The sequence below is a fragment of the Coregonus lavaretus genome (assembly GCF_964263955.1).
Source record: "Coregonus lavaretus genome assembly, chromosome: 29".
Taxonomy (NCBI): domain Eukaryota; kingdom Metazoa; phylum Chordata; class Actinopteri; order Salmoniformes; family Salmonidae; genus Coregonus; species Coregonus lavaretus.
Window position 1 is genome coordinate 10,193,772 of NC_140016.1, and position 20,823 is coordinate 10,214,594.

The 20,823-nt window shown below is 46.3% G+C and overlaps 1 protein-coding gene across 1 annotated transcript in view; it reads right to left on the reverse strand.

Moving 5' to 3' along the window:
• Positions 1-284: 284 nt before the first annotated feature.
• gpc4 (glypican 4) overlaps positions 285-20,823 on the reverse strand; it is a 55,546-nt gene continuing 35,007 nt past the window's right edge. Inside the window, exons 2-9 of the mRNA XM_084147448.1 lie at positions 19,592-19,750; positions 8,800-9,197; positions 6,416-6,581; positions 5,951-6,081; positions 5,536-5,682; positions 5,268-5,392; positions 4,873-5,045; positions 285-3,499 (exon numbers count right to left, since the gene is read on the reverse strand). Of these exons, the coding sequence (XP_084003574.1) occupies positions 3,276-3,499; positions 4,873-5,045; positions 5,268-5,392; positions 5,536-5,682; positions 5,951-6,081; positions 6,416-6,581; positions 8,800-9,197; positions 19,592-19,750 (1,523 nt within the window). The 3' untranslated portion in view covers positions 285-3,275. The remainder of the gene's footprint in view (positions 3,500-4,872; positions 5,046-5,267; positions 5,393-5,535; positions 5,683-5,950; positions 6,082-6,415; positions 6,582-8,799; positions 9,198-19,591; positions 19,751-20,823) is intronic.

Sequence of the window (20,823 nt, forward strand, 5' to 3'; positions counted from 1 at the left end):
TGCTGGGTTTTTCATGCTCAAGTTTCCCTTGTGTATCAAGAATGGTCCACCACCCAAAGGACATCTTGCAAACTTGACACAACTGTAGAAAGCATTGGAGTCAACATGGGGTGGGACACAATATCAGCATTTTTCAAAGAGCATATGCTTCTTCGTTGCAACGGTTCATTTGTTGAAATGCATATTTTTTAATAACACAGCTCATCTTTAGGGTAAACCTACCTAGTATTTAGAGGACCATCATGTAAATGTCAGTGATTCTGAAAAGAAACCATTCAAGACCATTTAAATATCTGCAGTCTTTATTTCAACAAGACTAGGAACTGTTTAAGATGCCTTTTCTTTTACAATTTAGCATATATCTCATCTTGTTTTTCTCATAACATTTAGGAGATACTTAGAAGTAAAAACATGATGGATTTTTACAGCCTCTTTCAGAGACATCTAAAATGGCTGCTCATTTACATATTTTGTTTTACTATTTTCAGTCTCTCGTAAATGAGTCCCAAATGACACCCTATTCCCTATGTAGTGCACTACTTTTGACCAGGGGCCATAGGGGAATAGGGTATCATTTGGGACACACCCATACTCTCCTCAGTCCTCATAAAGATGACTCCATGCTGTTCTGGTGGGCCGAAGACAGATGGGGTGTGTCGTCATATATCCATCTATCAGGTTGCGTCTGAAATCACACCCCATTCCCTATATAATGCACTTATTTTGGCCAGGGCCCACAGTGCACTGTGTTGGGAATAGGGTGCCATTTCAGACACCTGAGGTTGTTCCATAGATCATATAAAAGGAGAACCCTTATGGTACTAGAAGCTAGACCAACACACCTGCTGCAGTGCCCTACAGGAATAGCTTCTGCCATGGCCCGCAAGCAGACATTTGCCATCACTGCCCCACAACATTTATTTACCATTTGAGATTGAGATGGAAAAAATCATTTGATGACAGAAACCACCTTCCTTTCCCATCATTACACAAACAGCGCAACCCCTTTGCAAATATCTAGATGGTGGTAGCCTACAATGCACAATATAGGGACTGCATTATTAAAAGACTGCCAATTGAGTGTGGAAGGGCAGCATAGATATTTCCTCTTCACAGGCTGCATAGATGTTTTTGCTGTATGACATCACAATGTCCTGTCCCCAATCCCCAAATGTCCTCAGGGATTCCTTCCAAGTCCTGGCGGCCGGCCAGGCGTAATCCTTGGGGGCATTAGGGGTTTAGTGCAGAAATCTGTCCAGCACCAGGGGGACACAAGAGGCACAAAAGGGTCTTGAGCGAACAGCCCTGTCCAGGCATCACCACCATACATCAGCTAATCACCTTAGAAGACTTGACAGACAACTGCAACATGCAAATCATTTTTTTTTCTTTACAGAATTCTAATGTAAAATAGGAAATCTGAAACCAATACAAATACCTTGTTAATTTGTAAAATTATGAATATCTTTTCATCTACACAATATATCAATACATTCTGAATACTGTATTTTTTGATATTTTTGAATGCATGTTTGTAAATGTTTAAAAGAAACATGCAATTAAATAATTTACTGTACAAGAGCAACCAGTGGGTAATGTGAAGTGAAACTTTTAGGTGATGTGAATTCAAACATATTGTGCTTGTCAGTCATCCAATTCAACACAAACTCAGGGACACCGGTCTGTCTGGAGAGAGACAAAAGTAATTTTGCTGACAATGGATACAATTAATTGATTTGAGAAGTCCCAGAAAACATTATTTTCATGATCATGAAGAAGTAGTTACAAGGTTCCATTTTCCATGCGAGACAGAATATATCAAATTTTGTTGCAAACAGTTGAAAATATTGGATGCAAGAAGGGACACGAAGGTCAGACAGATCTAATGAAAGTAGAGGTAAATGTCTGTATGGGGTGCAAACAAGCACCCCAAAACATAATCTGTGCACACAGACCACCAGCTCCTACAACTAGCAGTACAATTCATTGTAGTACCTAATACATATCTTTATACCAAAACATTTGAACACTACCTCCACATAAAACCCTGTGTTCCAATTTTATCATACTCAGTCTCCACATTTCTCTCATCGCCGATTCAATTCACAAAGTCACTCAACTGTGTCTTGGTTTCTCTTTTCTGCTATATCTGAAAGATGTTGGACATACAAGCCACTCCCTGTCAAGATCATCTAATTTTATCATGTCAGACTGACTGTGCAGTCTGCTCGGAACAGACTCACTGCCCCAGGACACCCGTCAGCTCTGCCTTCTATACAGGGAATGCCAGGGAGGGGGAGCCCCTGCTGTCAAGTCTCCAGCATTCCCTTGTAGCCTACATCAAGACTTCCCCCATCCATCCAACAAGTTACAGTTAAACACAGCTAGTTTATAATGATTCAAAGAACACATGAGGTATGATCTCAGTGGACTGGTTTAGAGTGTAGTTTGCGATGTGATGGATGCACAGAGAACCCCTCGCCAGCTGGTTCCATCTCCTATCAAACCATCAGCCCTGTAACTTCTCAGTGCTTTCCCGCAGAGCTACCAGTCTCTTGTACTTTCAGCTGTGAGAGCCAGTCTGAAGCTTCAACATGTGACCAAGACATCCATTTCAATGTTCTCTTGTCCACATTCATCCCTGGCCAGCCTGAAGATACAACCACTATAGCAAAAAAAAAAAAGGAACCACGCTCACTCATACACACACACACACACAAACCAATACAGACTGGCAAACCAGGAACACTGGCAAACCAGGAATACTTGCTACATTGTTCCTTAGTTGTTATCTTGATAAGGGAAATGCATTTGTGAATAGAGCGTATTGTTATAATGAAAAGCTCTCTCAGACATACACAGGCACACACACAATCCCGGGTTCCAATTGAGATAACTCTAAGACCCAAACGCCCAACAAAAACTAAAATGTGAATAATGGGATAAAATGGTAGAACTGAAAACACTGTTGGTGCTGTGGTGGTAGAGAGCCTAGCTTCAAGGGGCCAATCAGTTAATCAGGACAAAATAAAAAAAATAAAAAAGTGGTGAACATTTTGGAAGAAAATCGTATCGCTGTACACTTTATGTCCATTTTTATAAAAACAAACAAAATTAAAAGTGAAGTTATTATAATATTAATAACTCCAGTCTCCCCCCCACCCCCCCACATGATGGCGGGCAGACCGAGGTCCTGAAGGCAGTCTTTTTAAAAGTCTTTGACAGTTTTTCCCCCTTCTCTCAGTCGCCCTCTTCCTTTCCTTCCCTCAGCAGTTTTATCTCCAGTGGGGGGCGAGCAGGGCCAGGACGAGCCCACAGAGTGCCAGAGCCATGCTCCCGTGTGCCACACGGACTCCCCCAGTCGTTTCCTGGTGCACCACCTTGACCACGCGGGGGTTGATGGGGGTGGGCGGGGTGGAGAAGTAGATGTCCCGGTCCGCCTCACAGGACGGAGAGGCACATCCGCTGCCGCTCTCCTCTCCTCCGCTACCGTCCTCATCTGGAACACAGCGAGAGAGAGAGAGAGAGAGGATGGCAGGAGGCAAAAAGTGAGAACAGGTTGATGGGGTCATGAACTCAGGACTAGAAACAGCATTCGGGGATGAAAAGTGAACTGATCAAGTCTGTTGTGACATTTTGAATGGTAACACCAAAGGTAGTGGTCCTCTCTAGCTCAGTTGGTAGAGTATGGCGCTTGCAACGCGAAGATAGTGGGTTCGTTTTCCGGGACCACCCAGACATAAATGCTTTATGCGCGCATGACTAAGTGGCTTTGGATAAAAGTGTCTTCTAAATGGCATATAAAGGTTCCTTCTCTCACAGGGAGGCATTAGTCATCCAATGTTCCTTATCTCACAGGGAGGCATTAGTCATCAAACTGAATACATTCTGGCCTAGATATTCTTCTCATTTATACAGGTGGGGTGTTCACCAACAAAACCATTGCGTGCACACTGCACAACTAAGAGGTAAAAACAGACAGGGTGGGCTTACAATCAAAGGATTATTGACAACTTGTTTAGGCTTAGTCTGCAAATGTTTAATGAAAACATAATTACATTTGCCCAGTAAGCACCAACATAAAGTGTCTTAATAGGGCGTTGGGCCACCACAAACCAGAACAGCTTCAATGCGCCTTGGCATAGATTCTACAAGAGTCTGAAACTCTATTGGAGGGATGCGACACAAGAAATTCCATCATTTGGTGTTTTGTTGATGGTGGTGGAAAACACTCTCTCAGGCGCCGCTCCAGAATCTCCCATAAGTGTTCAATTGGGTTGAGATCTGGTGACAGACGGCCATGGCATATGGTTTACATCAGTATATTGATCAGTCTTCGTCACTGAAGCTCCTGCTAAACATGCCCCAACAATCACCCCTCTATCAAAGTCACAGATATCTTCTTCCAGCCATGGTAGCCAAAAATAATGGGCAACTGGGCCTGTCCAGCATTTTTATACATGAACCTAAGCATGATGGGATGTTATTCCACACCTGTATGGAAGCACCTGCTTTCAATATAATTTGTATCCTTCATTTACTCAAGTGTTTCCTTTATTTTGGCAGTTACCTGTAAATTGTTACAGTTGTTGGTTAGCTAGCTTGCAATATTTTTGCCATATTAGCATAGACGTGACAAGAGTCAAAACACGTCAACACAGCTTCTTACTAGCTATCTGACCGTTCAGAAGACAACACACAGCCTTTTACCTCGGAGTAGTGCACGCATTATTGTGGTGACGTTGTCAAGCCACCGTCTATTAAAATGGCGCAAACTTGCTGAAGTCGAGTTCTCTGGAGAGGTGTGGTTAATGGCTCTGCATGGGGCGATGGGCCTCAGTCAGTTAATCTGTTAGGGTTTACCATCCTCACCTTGGTCGATGGAGATGTCGTTGCCGCTGTGGGCGGCCTTCAGCCAGCTAGTCATTTCCTTTAACACTGCGATCTGACTGCGAATCACCAGGTCTGGCTTTGTGATGTCCACTTCCACATCCGGGTTGGACACCTGATTGGCCAATCCGTTGCCCATAACAACAGACTCGTACCTAGGGAAGAAGGGTGTGAGTGAATGGGGAGATCCTACCGAGCACACTGTTCGTTCTGCAGCAACCTTACTTTATGCCTTTAGAGTGAGTGGCTCCATCCCTACGGGCCCTGGTCAAAAGTAGTGCACTAAACAGGGAATAGGGTCCCATTTGGGATGCAGACAATGTTGATTGGTGTCTGTGTCAAGGGAGAGACCTGAGAAAAAAACCTGCCAAACTAACCTGCTCTTTGCTGTTCCGTTCCAACAGTCATCCCCAGACGTGATCCTCTCCCCAACACACACAGTCTCTGGCAGCGTGGACCAGAACTTCTTAGCATGCTTCAGCTTCTTCTTCACATCTGTCGTCTGGGTAGAAGGAGGGAGGCATGCAAACAGAGATAGCTCACACATTTATACCAAGTCCATTTGAAAGACTGTACTTTTACTTCTCACGTAAAAACTATTGTATTGATGCTGCTGGTTGGGGCAGATGTCTGACGAAGACTTACCAATCTGTCCAGGCTGGTGCCAGCAGCTGTGGTGGGCCGTGCATCGGGGCTGTAGGGACGGAAGCGACCGGTGAATCCTGTCTCCTTGACTGAGCGACGGGACCGGAAGCCTTTACCTGGCTGAGGCTGACCACACCCCTGAAACACCTGGAGAGGAGAGTGAGCAGCATGTACAGACAGACAGACACCGTTACCAGACAGACAGGCAGACACCGTTACCAGACAGACAGGCCGACACAGGCTACCAGACAGACAGGCCGACACAGGCTACCAGACAGACAGGCCGACACAGGCTACCAGACAGACAGGCCGACACAGGCTACCAGACAGACAGGCCGACACAGGCTACCAGACAGACACAGGTTGGGGAATGCAGAAGACACACACAGTCACACCAAGACAGGAAGTGACTGACCTTCTGTGACACCTGCATGCTGTTCTCCTGCATGTTCATGATGGCCTCAGAGATCTTGACGTCAATAGGGTCCATGACAGACTCAAAGTTGAAGGGCCCCTCCAGCCTCTCAGCCAGACTCAACATGGCATCTGAGAATCAGACAACTCAGTTAGTCACAAAGAAAACAACCACACCCTCAGTAAATACTTCTGGAAATTAAAGAAGCACTAAAATATTTTTTCAGCCATTTTCAACATGGGGTGATTTCACCTGTTTCTACCAGCAGGGGGAAGCACACAGCAGAGTCCAAGTGTTTTGATCCTAAGAGGACTTAACAAGGGGCCCAAAGTAAGGCCCAGTAAAGCTGCCACACAGGGAGGGAGTAGCAGGCACCAGTGGCACCCCAGTGAGGGACAGCGTGGCAGAAGCCAAACACACACACAGCATAGTGAGCTGTTCCTTGTTGGATATGGAAGCCCTTACCCAGGAAGTTGTTCCACTCGGTGTCGAGGTCGGCCTGGTTGGCCAGACAGCCACGCATCACGTTGAGACAGTAGTTCTGACAAGGCTTGAGGGCAACCTGGCCAGAACAGTAGGGACAGTACATCATCTTCATGGCTGCCCGTACACAGCTAGGGGACGCACTGACCTGAGGGAGGGAGGAGTCAGGTGAATGAACTGATCCTTATCTTAAACCGACAGACAGGCAGGACACTAAAACTATACACACAAGATAATATCAAATTATCACTCAAATCCCAATGCGATTTATAGTGAAAGTCCAATGTGCAGTATCTTATCATGAATGAGTCACTGCCAAAACTGCTATAAACCTGTCATGCCACTGTAGTTTTGCTCCTTGCCCTCTCTTCACACACTCATTCATACAGACACACCCCCACAGACACACACCCACAGACAACAAAACAGCACAGCACTATTACGGAATCTTGAACTCTCATTCAGACAAACAGTGTCCCAAACTGTCACCTGATTTCCTACATAGTGAAATAGTTTTGACCAGGGCCCACAGAGGTTAGAAAACACACGAGGGTGAGGAAGAAATGTTCACCTGAACTCCCCACACCTGGTCAAACATTACAGAAGGTTGTTATTCTGGGAACGTTTGTATATTTAGGGGTTTAAACCAGCTGTTCAGTGCATGGGAACACTGACCTAGGCTACAGATAACCACAGCCAGACCAGACCAGATCTCTCTACACAGGAGGCTTTCAAGGGCACTTCATGCTACTTCTCAACACCCTCCCTGGTCCCTACGTGACACTGAACCAACTTATCCCATCACATAGAGATGCTATACTGCAACTAATATACAGGGCCTTCAGAGAGTCTTCATACGTATTCCACATTTTGTTGATTTACAGCTTGAATTCAAAATGGATAACATAATTTTTTCCTCTCACCCATCTACACACTATACCCCATAATGACAAAGTGGAAACATGTTTTTAGAAAGTTTAGCAAATGTATTGATAATGAAATGCAGAAATCTCATAAGTATTCACCTGAGTCAATACTTGTGTAGAAGCACCTTTGGTAGCGATTACACCTGTGAGTCTTTCTAGGTAAGTCTAAGAGCTTTGCACACCTGGATTGTACAATATTTGCACATTACTATTTTAAAAATTCTTCAAGTTCTGTCAAGTTGGTTGTTGATCATTGCTAGACAGCCATTTTCAAGTCTTGCCATAGATTTTGAAGCCGATTTAAGTCAAAACTGTAACTAGGCCACTCAGGAACATTCAGCGTGGTCTTGGTTTGCAACTCCAGTGTATATTTGGCCTGTGTTTTATGTTATTGTCCTGCTGAAAGGTGAATTTGTCTCCCAGTGTCTGTTGGGAAGACTGAACCAGGTTTCCCTTTAGGATTTAGCCTGTGCTTGGCTCCATTCCGTTTCTTTTTAACCTAAAAAAACTCCCTAGTCCATGCCGATGACAAGCATACCCATAACATGATGCAGCCACCACCATGCTTGAAAATATGAAGCGTGGTACTGAGTAATGTGTTGGATTTGCCCCAAACATAACGCTTTGTATTCAGGACAGAAAGTTCCTTTCTTTGCAAAATTTTTTGCAGTTTTATTTTAGTGCCTTATTGCAAACAGGATGCTTGTTTTGGAATATTTTTATTCTGTACAGGCTTCCTTTTCACTCTGTCAATTAGGTTAGTATTGTGGAGTAACTACAATGTTGTTGGTTTCCCTCTCTAGCAACTGAGTTAGGAAGGACACCTGTATCTTTGTAGTGACTGGGTGTATTGATATACCATCCAAAGCGTAATTAATAACTTCATCATGCTAAAAGGGAAATTCAATGTCTGCTTTTTTTCACACATCTACCAATAGGTGCCCTTCTTTGCGAGGCATTGGAAAACCTCCCTGGTCTTTGTGGTTGAATCTGTTCGAAATTCACTGCTCGACTGAGGGACCTTACAGATAATTGTATATGTGGGGTACAGAGATGTTATTCAAAAATCATGTTAAACATTATTATTGCACACAGAGTGAGTCCATGCAACTTATTATGTGACTTGTTAAGCAAATGTTTACTCCTGAACTTATTTAGGCTTGTCATAAAAATAGTTGAATACTTATTTAACTCAAGACATTTCAGCTTTTCATTTTTAATTAATTTGTAAATTTCTAAAAACATTATTCCACTTTGACATTATGGGGTATTGTGTGTAGATCAGTGACACAATCTCAATTTAATCAATTTTAAAGTCAGGCGGTAACACAACAAAATGTTGAAAAAGTCAAGGGGTGTGAATACCTTCTGAAAGCACTGCATATGTAATTCTATCAACATCCCTCTCTCTCTCTCTCTCTCTCTTTCTCCTCCTCTTACCGTGGAGACTTTGTTGACCACCTCGGGCATGAGCGCCAGGCCGCGGGTAAAGGTGCGCGCCGCCACGAAGGCCCGTGTCAGCTGGAGGCGGAGCTTGCGTGGCACGTCGCCAAACGGTTTTAGCTGCTCGGTGTGGCGGCTGACGCACTCCATGTAGGCGTCGCTGAACTCGTACTGGACGTTGACCAATCGGAACATCCTCTCCAGGAGGTCTTCCCAGAAGTCAGACAGCATGGAGTCCAGGTTGACCGCCCCGCTGCCCGATACGTAGTAGCGCTTCAGCTCCTGGAAGAAGTGCTTGAATAGCTCAGCGTTCTGCACGTACATCTTGCCGTATGTGCGCACGAACATGTCGTTGAGCGAGCGCTCCGCGTTGTCCAGTAACTCACGGAAGAACTCTGCAGACAGGAAAGAGGAAGAGAGGGTGTAAGTATGACGATAGCGCATAGCTAAGACTTTGAATAACACAGTTTTGTAATGATAGGCTATATTTGTGAACCTAAAATAATATTAACAGAGGTTATTATTATGAGGTGATTTGATAGAGGAAATTTGCAGCATTCTCAGCGTGATAGATAATGGCTTTGTAAATCTTCCAAAACATGTGGACGGAAGGGGGTGCAGGTTTTATCAACCCTCATCTTAATATCATATTTATTCTGTCTGCCAGAGGTTGAAACTATGTATTCTATTCAGATCTGTGCGTCTAAAAACATACCTACATAAATCCCAGTTCACTGCATAATTTTTTTTGGACAATCTTGCCTTTCGTGAATTAACACTCGCACTTGACTATTTTTTCATTTTTTCTACTAGCACTGACTTTGCTGATTGCTACTTTGAGGAAAAATATACTTACTATGACAGACATGTGGTTGTCCCACCTAGCTATCTTAAGATTAATGCACGAACTAAGTCACTCTGGATAAGAATGTCTGAAAATGTTATAGCTACATCAAAATAAAGAATATGTTAATTTCCTACAATTCTATGCATTTTGCCATGGCTAATGCTGTGTTCCTCTGCTCAAACATAATAACAAAATCAAATGGGCATTTGCCCTGAATGGCCGCTGACCCCAGTTTGAAACCCCCTTTCCTATTGTACATTTCCAAAACCAGATTGAACGTCTCCTCAATAATGTTTTTGGCAGCGTGTCTGTGACTGTGTCATTAGAATGGTACTCCAGAGAGACAGAGATTTAGGTGGTCTGCACACAACCCTCTTTCCCAAAATGCACAGCTCTAGGCTATAGAAATCCTGGATTGAGTCCCAAATGGCACCCTATTCACTATACATTTGTCATTTAGCAGACGCTCTTATCCAGAGCGACTTAGTTAGTGCATTCATCTTAAGATGGCTAGGTGGGACAACCACAGATCTCAGTCATAGAAAGTACATTTTCCCTAAATAAAGTAGCTATCAGCAAAGTCAGAGCTAGTAAGGGGAAATAGTAAAGTGCGAGTGTTAGTTCACCAAAGGCAAAAAAAAGGTTTTATATAGTGCACTACTTTTGACCCATAGTGCACTATATAGGGAATAGGGTGCCATTTGGGACATAGTCCTCCTGTAGCTGCCAATAGGGTTGAAAAGCAGAGAGGGGTTATGATCAAAACAGATGGATATTTATTTCATTTAACATTGTCCTGTATGTACTGGTTTCCCCTCACAACATTTCTGAGCAGTACAGCGCAGTGTCCCAACAGCAGTACAGCACATAAAATCACTCAGCAGGAAAAAAAACACCATGGGAAGAGAAGCGGTTGGAAAGGAGGAAAAGAGAGGGGGATGAGAGGAGTTAGAGTTTGAGAGAGAGAACGCGATAGAGAGAGAGTGAGTATGGGAGCGGCGGTTGCCTGCTTCCTGTAGACCCACTGCCATTCAACAGAAACGTCTCTCCACATCAAGCCGCTTCAGACTGACCACCAATGGCATTTTTCTGTTGTCACATTCCATTCGTTTTCCTTTCTCCCTGCTCCTCTTGGTCTGTCCTTCAGAGGCATTTTCAATAGGATTACTGCCCACCCCTCTTCCTCCCTTTCCATATAGGGACCTGTCCCCCTCTCGCTCTCCCTCCAGTGCTTTCAGTTGGTCAGTTCCTTCAGAAGGCTCTCTTCAGTAGAGACGGGGAACAATGACCTACTTCATCCTAAGGAATGTCCATCACACCCCCCACCCCCCAAATAATCCAGCACCCCTCTCCCACGAACCCCCCCGCCACCCCCACTTTCTTAATCTGAAGAAAATGAGAATTCCAGACTCTCTCCGCAAAATGCTTCACCTCTCTCTCTCTCATGCGCGCAAGCATACACCCCCCCTTTCACTCTGTTCTCTTTGTAGCATCTCCTCTCCTCTTTCTCCTTGTACACACAAAACTTCTGTTCCGCTGCAGTTTCTCTGTGTGCCCTCTGCCCAGCTTTGAAATGTAAAGTTCCCATGCTCTCTCCGAGGGAGTCACCAAACGCTCCTGAATTCGGGCACCAGGACACACACACACACACACACTGCAAGTGCGGTGCTGTCACTTCCACTTCAGACGGACACTCTAAAAAGAAAAAAATGAGGCGGGGGAGGGGTAAATTGAGGGCTTTTTTAACTCCAAATCCCCACTGTGTCACCAAGGCTACCGGAAACACTGCAGCCCTTCCATTCACCTCCCCCACACACAAAGACAGGGGAGAGGGCACCAATCTCCACGCTCCATTGACAGAGATTAAAACAAAAGGTCCTTCTACCCCCACCACCCCCCACTCTGGAATGTCAGTTGCCACAAGTTTAAAGTCAGTGAAAGGAGACATGAGGGAGGGGAGGACAGGCCCAATCATCCCGCCTATCCAGACATACTAATGAACCACCACTTCACACCCAAAAGATCTGCGCTGGCAAAGACGTACAGCTGGGTCAGTAACACAAGGTAGCACAAAACACACTTCTAGTTCGAACTTCTGGTAGTTTTTAAAGATCGATTAAAGTTGAGTGGGTTTCTCAGGCTGAAGCTATGGCCTCTAGTACGAAAGCAGCATTACACAGGCATCTTGCTTCATCGTTAAAAACGGTTTATGACATACAGCTAGGCAGTGGAGCAGCACACACTCCCTTAGGGTTTTCCAGAAGAAAAATGTGCTTGCCGCTCAGCCATGGGTTCAGGAAAATGTAGGTGAAAGGGTAGAGGAAAGGGATCATGGTGTTTAGGGAAACACTAAGGACATATGAGGAAGTATAGCTGCTTAACCTGTGTGTGTTCGTGTGAGAGTCTGAATGTAGATCCTGACAGCAAGAATCTTGTTAGAGAAGACAGAAAGAGGGTCTGGAAGAATCTCTTCCCCCGCCCCCTTCCCCGGTACCCGTCCCTGAAGTACGAAGCACTAATGTTGGGCCAATCCATCACCCTAAGAGAGGAGCGGACCGACCTCCCCTTTCCTCCCATAAGGAGAAGTGGACATCCCTCCCAAACCCTCCTTCTCACAGTAATTGTTCCCTTTTCTTGTGGGTTTCCACCCCTCCTGCTGTTAGGACCGCCGTGCTGGAGATGTATGGGTCTTGATGTGTGTGTCCTGGGGCAGAAGGGCTTAATCCCAGACATAGCTAGCTCCCCCAGACAGACAGAACGGGACAAACCCAAACCCCAGGTCAGAGGGAGATATATATGTGTGTGTGTGTGTGTGTGTGTGTGTGTGTGTGTGTGTGTGAGTGAGTGAGTGAGAACTATTCTAGGCCCATACTTAATTGGCCATGACTCCTAACTCCAGGCACATGAGGACTCTGCTCTACCACTTCCTGTGTTTGTCTCTGTGTGTGTGTCCAGCTCCAGATGAACCATTAGCCACCATCATTACCATCTCCAGCCACTGTAAATACAACGAGCCTCAGCCACTTCCTGTGGCAAGCCACTTCCTGTGGCAGACACGTCCGTAGGGAACGGCTGCTTCTGGACGTCTCAATGTGAGAATTGGGGTGTAATCATTAGTCCAAAGAGTTGCAAAACGGAACAACTAAAGAGTTTCTATTGGACAAATTCAGGTACCGTAAAACTTCAATTAAACGCTGAGTCTCAAATAGCCGCCTGTCTCTTTTAATAACCAGGCAATGACACCAATTTCAGCAAATAAACGTCTGTTTCAAATAAACGCCGGGTCTAAATGAATTGCTTACGAGGTTACCATGAATTACCAGAGATGGGACCAAGTCACAATTTTGCAAGTCCTAAGCAAGTCACAAGTCTTAATCTTTGAGTCTCGAGTCAAGTCCCAAGCAATAATGGGCAAGCTCAGGTCGAGTCAAGTCACAAGTCCCTTATTTTGGGTTTAGAGTCCTCATGTCAATGGTTATGTTTTATGCCAATTTCATTGCAATTCATCAGTGATTTTGGACCCACATGTTTTACAAACGGCATCCCTTTTCCCCCACTACCAGTATTTGAAACCAAATACAACGATTTATGGGACCGATGATGCCCTGATGCAGAAGTGGCACCCCAGGTCCCAGCAAATTCTTTTCCCTGGGGCCCGGAGCATTTCCTAATCTGGTAATTTAACCAGCTCATAGGGTATGACATTAATTAATTAGTTGTAAAAAGTAGTTGTAAGAAGTTATTTATGTATATGGGCAATGATGGGAGTGGGACCACATTTACATTGAAGTCATTTAGCAGATGCTCTTATCGAGAGCGACTTACAGGAGAAATTAGGGTTAAGTGCCTTGCTCGGGGATTCGAACCATTGACCTTTTAGTTACTGGCCGAACGCTCTTAACCACTAGGCTACCTGCCGCCTAGGTATACAGATATTTTCTAAACTGGTCACATGGTTTTAAAAAAATTCTGGAAAAACTCCTGGTCCTCGGGAGGATGAAAACCCAGTCAAACTGCAGCAACCTTGTACTAGTTAATACGAATTATTATAAAACTTTCCTTTACACAAACACAACCACTGCAATTGGACAATAGAACTCAGAGGGCTGAGATTGCTTTATGCAGGTTTGCATCGTATAGGCCTATGCAACTGCAATTAAAAAGTATGTATATTTACGTAATCAGTATTGTGTTGTTTGATTAATTTCAGTTAATCATTTTGGATTGAAAAGGTCAAGGTAACCAGACCAAGTTTGAATATAGCCTAAACCAAATTTGATCACTTTCACATTTTCTCCTAACACAAATAAATGGGCTATAACTAGGCTACATAACATGACCATTTCGTTTACCCAGACGGCAAGATGGGACAGCGCAATCTGTGATTTCTGTGAAACTGATTGGTCAAGACACAGAACAGAATGCACAGAACCTGCAGCACTCTGATATAAAAGGACAGATTGGCTTGCAAAAGTATTCACCCCCCTTGGCATTTTTCCTATTTTGTTGCCTTACAACCTGGAAATAAAATTGATTTTTTGGGGGTTTGTATCATTTGATTTACACAACATGCCTACTACCACTTTGAAGATGCAAAATATTTTTTATTGTGAAACAAAACAAGAAATAAGACAGAAAAACAGAACTTGAGCGTGCATAACTATTCATCCCCCCCAAAGTCAATACTTTGCAAAGCCACCTTTTGCAGCAATTACAGCTGCAAGTCTCTTGGGGTATGTCTCTGTAAGCTTGGCACATCTAGCCACTGGGATTTTTGCCCATTCTTCAAGACAAAACTGCTCTAGCTCCTTCAAGTTTGATGGGTTCCGCTGGTGTACAGTAATCTTTAAGTCATACCACAGATTCTCAATTGGATTGACGTCTGGGCTTTGACTAGGCCATTCCAAGACAACACTCGAGTGTTGCTTTAGCAGTATGCTTAGGGTCATTGTCCTGCTGGAAGGTGAACCTCCGTCCCAGTCTCAAATCTCTGGAAGACTGAAACAGGTTTCCCTCAAGAATTTCCCTGTATTTAGCGCCATCCATCATTCCTTCAATTCTGACCATTTTCCCAGTCCCTGCCGAATAAAAACATCCCCACAGCATGATGCTGCCACCACCATGCTTCACTGTGGGGATGGTGTTCTCAGGGTGATGAGGTGTTGGGTTTGCGCCAGATATAGCGTTTTCCTTGATGGCCAAAAAGCTCAATTTTAGTCTCATCTGACCAGAGTACCTTCTTACATATGTTTGGGGAGTCTCCCACATGCCTTTTGGCAAACACCAAACGTTTTGCATATTTTATTTAAGAAATTGCTTTTTTTTGGCCACTCTTCCGTAAAGCCCAGCTCTGTGGAGTGTACGGCTTAAAGTGGTCCTATGGACAGATACTCCAATCTCCGCTGTGGAGCTTTGCAGCTCCTTCAGGGTTATCTTTGGTCTCTTTGTTGCCTCTCTGATTAATGCCCTCCTTGCCTGGTCCATGAGTTTAGGTGGGCGGCCCTCTCTTGGCAGGTTTGTTGTGGTGCCATATTCTATCCATTTTTAAATAATGGATTTAAATGGTGCTCCGTGGGATGTTCAAAGTTTCGGATATTGTTTTTATAACCCAACCCTGATCTGTACTTCTCCATTACTTTGTCCCTGACCTGTTTGGAGAGCTCTTTGGTCTTCATGGTGCCCCTTGCTTAGTAGTGATGCAGACTTCAGAACAGGTGTATATATACTGAGATCATGTGACACTTAGATTGCACACAGGTGGACTTTGCACACAGGTGGACTTTATTTAGCAAAGGGGGTGAATACATATTTTATAATTTTTTGAAACAATTAATTGTTTTCATTTCACTTCACCAATTTGGACTATTTTGTGTATGTCCATTACATGAAATCCAAATAAAAATCCATTTAAATTACAGGTTGTAATGCAACAAAATAGGAAAAACGTCAAGGGGGATGAATACTTTTGCAAGGCACTGTACATACTGCGCGAGATGACACATCGAGTCTCTCCAGTCATACAACTCAAGTTCAAGTTAAGTCACGAGTCATAGATGATCAAGTCAAAATCGAGTGGCGTTTTTTTTGCCAAGTCAAGCCTCAAAATCAAGACGTACTCGGGTCCAAGTCACGTGACTCGAGTACACATCTCTGAATTACCATGAATGTTTAAGAGGTTTCATGTTTGATTACATTAAATAATTCAGTAATGACTTGAAAAAATTGCAATCTTCCGTTCTTAGAGGCATACTAAGACAAAATAAATGTGACTGTGTACATGATAACACATTAGTAAAGGAAATAAATAAATTGATTAAAATGCTGGAAGTGAAAGCTGGAATTAAACAATGAACTATGCAAATTAGCAAAAGATGTGTGCATTAAGCTGGACACCCTATCCAGGGAGAGAGCAACCTGACCGACATAGACCGAGAGAGAGAGAGAGACAGACATAGACCGAGAGAGAGACAGACCGAGAGAGAGAGACAGACAGACCGAGAGAGAGACAGTGACAGTGACAGACAGACCGAGAGAGAGAGAGACAGACAGACCGACCGAGAGAGAGAGAGAGACAGACCGAGAGAGAGAGAGAGACAGACCGAGAGAGAGAGAGAGACAGACCGAGAGAGAGAGAGAGACAGACCGAGAGAGAGAGAGAGACAGACCGAGAGAGAGAGAGAGAGACAGACCGAGAGAGAGAGAGAGAGACAGACCGAGAGAGAGAGAGAGAGACAGACCGAGAGAGAGAGAGAGAGACAGACCGAGAGAGAGAGACAGACCGAGAGAGATAGAGAGAGACAGACCGAGAGAGAGAGAGAGACAGACCGAGAGAGAGAGAGAGACAGACCGAGAGAGAGAGAGACCGAGAGAGAGACAGACCGCCTGACCGAGAGAGAGAGAGAGAGAGAGACCGAGAGAGAGAGAGAGAGAGACAGACCGAGAGAGAGAGAGAGACAGACCGAGAGAGAGAGAGAGAGAGACAGACCGAGAGAGAGAGAGAGACAGACCGAGAGAGAGAGAGAGAGAGACAGACCGAGAGAGAGAGAGACAGACAGAGAGAGAGAGAGAGACCGCCCGACCGAGAGAGAGAGACAGACAGCCCGACCGAGAGAGAGACAGACCGACCGAGAGAGAGAGAGAGACAGACCGACCGAGAGAGAGACAGAGAGACCGAGAGAGAGACCGAGAGAGAGAGACCGAGAGAGACCGAGAGAGACCGAGAGAGAGAGAGAGACCGAGACCGAGAGAGAGACAGAGACCGAGAGAGAGACAGAGACCGAGAGAGAGACAGAGACCGAGAGAGAGAGACAGACCGAGAGAGAGAGAGACAGAGAGACCGAGAGAGAGACCGAGAGAGAGAGAGAGAGACAGACCGAGAGAGAGACCGAGAGAGAGAGAGAGAGACAGACCGAGAGAGAGAGAGACAGCCCGACCGAGAGAGAGAGACAGACAGCCCGACCGAGAGAGAGAGAGAGACAGACCGACCGAGAGAGAGAGAGAGACAGACCGACCGAGAGAGAGAGAGAGACAGACCGACCGAGAGAGAGACAGAGAGACCGAGAGAGAGACCGAGAGAGAGAGACAGACCGAGAGAGAGACAGACCGAGAGAGAGAGAGACAGACCGAGAGAGAGAGAGAGACAGACCGAGAGAGAGAGAGAGACAGACCGAGAGAGAGAGAGAGACAGACCGCCCGACCGAGAGAGAGACAGACCGCCCGACCGAGAGAGAGACAGACCGCCCGACCGAGAGAGAGACAGACCGCCCGACCGAGAGAGAGACAGACCGCCCGACCGAGAGAGAGACAGACCGCCCGACCGAGAGAGAGACAGACCGCCCGACCGAGAGAGAGACAGACCGAGAGAGAGAGACAGACAGACCGAGAGAGAGAGACAGACAGACCGAGAGAGAGAGACAGACAGACCGAGAGAGAGAGAGAGACAGACCGAGAGAGAGAGAGAGACAGACCGAGAGAGAGAGAGAGACAGACCGAGAGAGAGAGAGAGAGACAGACCGAGAGAGAGAGAGAGAGACAGACCGAGAGAGAGAGAGAGACAGACCGAGAGAGAGAGAGACAGACCGAGAGAGAGAGAGACAGACCGAGAGAGAGAGAGACCGAGAGACAGCCCGACCGAGAGAGAGAGACAGACAGCCCGACCGAGAGAGAGAGACAGACAGCCCGACCGAGAGAGAGAGACAGACAGCCCGACCGAGAGAGAGAGACAGACAGCCCGACCGAGAGAGACAGCCCGACCGAGAGAGACAGCCCGACCGAGAGAGAGAGACAGACAGCCCGACCGAGAGAGAGAGACAGACAGCCCGACCGAGAGAGAGAGACAGACAGCCCGACCGAGAGAGAGAGACAGACAGCCCGACCGAGAGAGAGAGACAGACAGCCCGACCGAGAGAGAGAGACAGACAGCCCGACCGAGAGAGAGAGACAGACAGCCCGACCGAGAGAGAGAGACAGACAGCCCGACCGAGAGAGAGAGACAGACAGCCCGACCGAGAGAGAGAGACAGACAGCCCGACCGAGAGAGAGAGAGAGACAGATCGAGAGAGACAGACCGAGAGAGAGAGAGAGACAGTCCGACCGAGAGAGACAGACCGACCGAGAGAGAGAGAGACAGACCGACCGAGAGAGAGAGAGAGACAGACCGACCGAGAGAGAGAGACCGACCGAGAGAGAGAGAGAGACAGACCGAAAGAGAGATAGAGAGAGCGCTAAAGCAGCCACCACATTCCGACACGTCACATTCTTGTTCACATCTGGCTGCAATACACATACTCCCTGTTACCGACTATCCCGCACACACTCATTTACAGCAACGACCCGGGGAAGAGTTACGGGGGGGGGGGGGGGGGGGGGGGGGGGGCAGAAGCAATTGGAAGCTGGGGCTGATTAGGTGGCCAGATTGGGAATTTAGCCAGGACACCGGGGTTAACACCCAAACCCCTACTCTTACGATAAGTGCCATGGGATCTTTAGTGATCAGAGAGTCAGGACACCCGTTTTAACATCCGATCTGAAAGACGGCACCCTGTGCAGTGCAATGTCCCCTTCACTGCCCTGGGGCATTGGGATCTCCTTAGACCAGAGGGAAGAGTGCCCCCTACAGGCACTCCAACACCACTTCCAGCAGCATCTGGTCTCACATCCAGGACCAACCCTGCTTAGCTTCAGAGGCAAGCCAGCAGTGGGATGCAGGGTGGTATGCTGCTGGATTTTATGTACAATACATACTTGAAATATTCATTTATGTCCCAACACTCCATCTCACTATGGAGCCTAAACTCATTTGAGGGCTTGGTACTGTGGGTCCATGAAAGTGTGTCCGACCAGGTATCCTCTAGCCTGCATCTACAGCCCCTCATCAACCAGCAGAGGCAATAGCCAGAGTGGTGATGGGGTTCGATGGGGGACAGGAGGTCTCAGGGGCCAAACTGTCCCACTGCCCTTCCTCAGTGACTGAGCACTGTCACATGTTCCCATGCACCGCCTCTCCACACAGTAGAGCAATCACGGTAAACCTGATCCAGATATTTTTACACACACACACACACACACACACAGAGCGAGAACAGGAAGGGTTTTAAGGGAAAGAAGACTGGCTCTGGGTGTGTGGTCTGTCTGGGAGCATGCATGCCTCTCTTTCTCCCCAGAGCGTAGGGCAAGAGGGAATTGGCCAGAGAGGGGCAATGACAGACATTGAGAGACAGGTGGACCGGCCAACAGAGAATGGGTGTCTGCTGCAGGCAGCCAGTGCACGGGCAGGTGGGAGTGTCGGTCAAAGCCAACACTCCACATGCACTGCTGCTCTGGGGACTGGGACAGGACGCCATGCTGCCTAGCAGTGGGACATAGATGGACTGATACAGTAGGAAGGTAGAGGGGGGTGTGTGTGTGAGAGCGTGTGTGCATGCATTTCGATCTCTCCCTTACGGTCAAAGTGGCTGTGCCTCTGTTTGAAGGTGCTCTGTAGGTTGGTGCTGAGCTGGGAGACGGGGGCCTTCAGGTCTGAGTGGCTCTGCTGGCTCAGTTTCTCCTCCATCTCCAAGGTACAGCATGAGTATTCCTGGGGACACACCTTCAGATGGGTTCCTACAGAGAGGGGGAGAGAAAACACTGATACACACTACAGATACACACTACAACACTACAGATACACACTACAACACTACAGATACACACTACAACACTACAGATACACACTACAGATACACACTACAACACTACAGATGCACACTACAACACTACAGATACACACTACAGATACACACTACAACACTACAGATACACACTACAGATACACACTACAACACTACAGATGCACACAAACCCAAGACCAACCATCGTAAAGACAGTTCACACAGCACAGTTACACACCGTGAAAAACTAGTTTTGTTTTCTGTCAGTTATGTGAATCAGGCGCCTTGTTCTCGCAGCAGAAAACAAACCATCATGTTCAAGAAGAAAAAAAGACATCTAATTTAAATTAAATACATTGTGATGGTTGCGCCACCCATTGTCTACTTGCCCATAATTGGGCAGCCCAATAATATAATTTAACATGCAGTGTAGCAGGCCTCCCTGCAGCAGGTACAGAAGCTGACTCTGGAGAACCACCTATCCAAAAGAGAAAGAAAAGTCTAGTTTCATTGGTGGTTTATTTTCCTCAACGTGACCTCTCACAGCAACCGTCAGTCGAGACGTTATACCGCGAGCTTCTGCAGCTGTTACTCATGTGGGAGCAATACACACCAACATTCACACTGACAGGAGGCGGGAGGAGGGAGACTGCTAAAGAACGGCTTGATCCGGGGAGGGATGTTCGAGCGCAGATGTTAAACAAGCTTAACAACCTGACATCTCTAAGTGCTGACACCCCATACGGAGACATTCTCTCTTCTAACCCACGCCCTCTGCTGTACAGAAATATTGAGAAGTTTGGCAAAGAGTGGTCACAGTGGACTCAAGGGCGATTTATCGCAGGGGTCGGAGTAGTGCAGCAGTGGTGGTGGGTCGGAGAGGCGTAGAGGCTGAATGCAGAGTTGCAGCTGCAATAATGTTATGTTTTTCTTTCTTTTTAAAGGCGGCTGTTGGAATTTGGGAAGAACACAGTGGTCCTTTCACTCCGCCCAGGCGCCCAACGGCTTGTTTGGTTTTCCCCACCA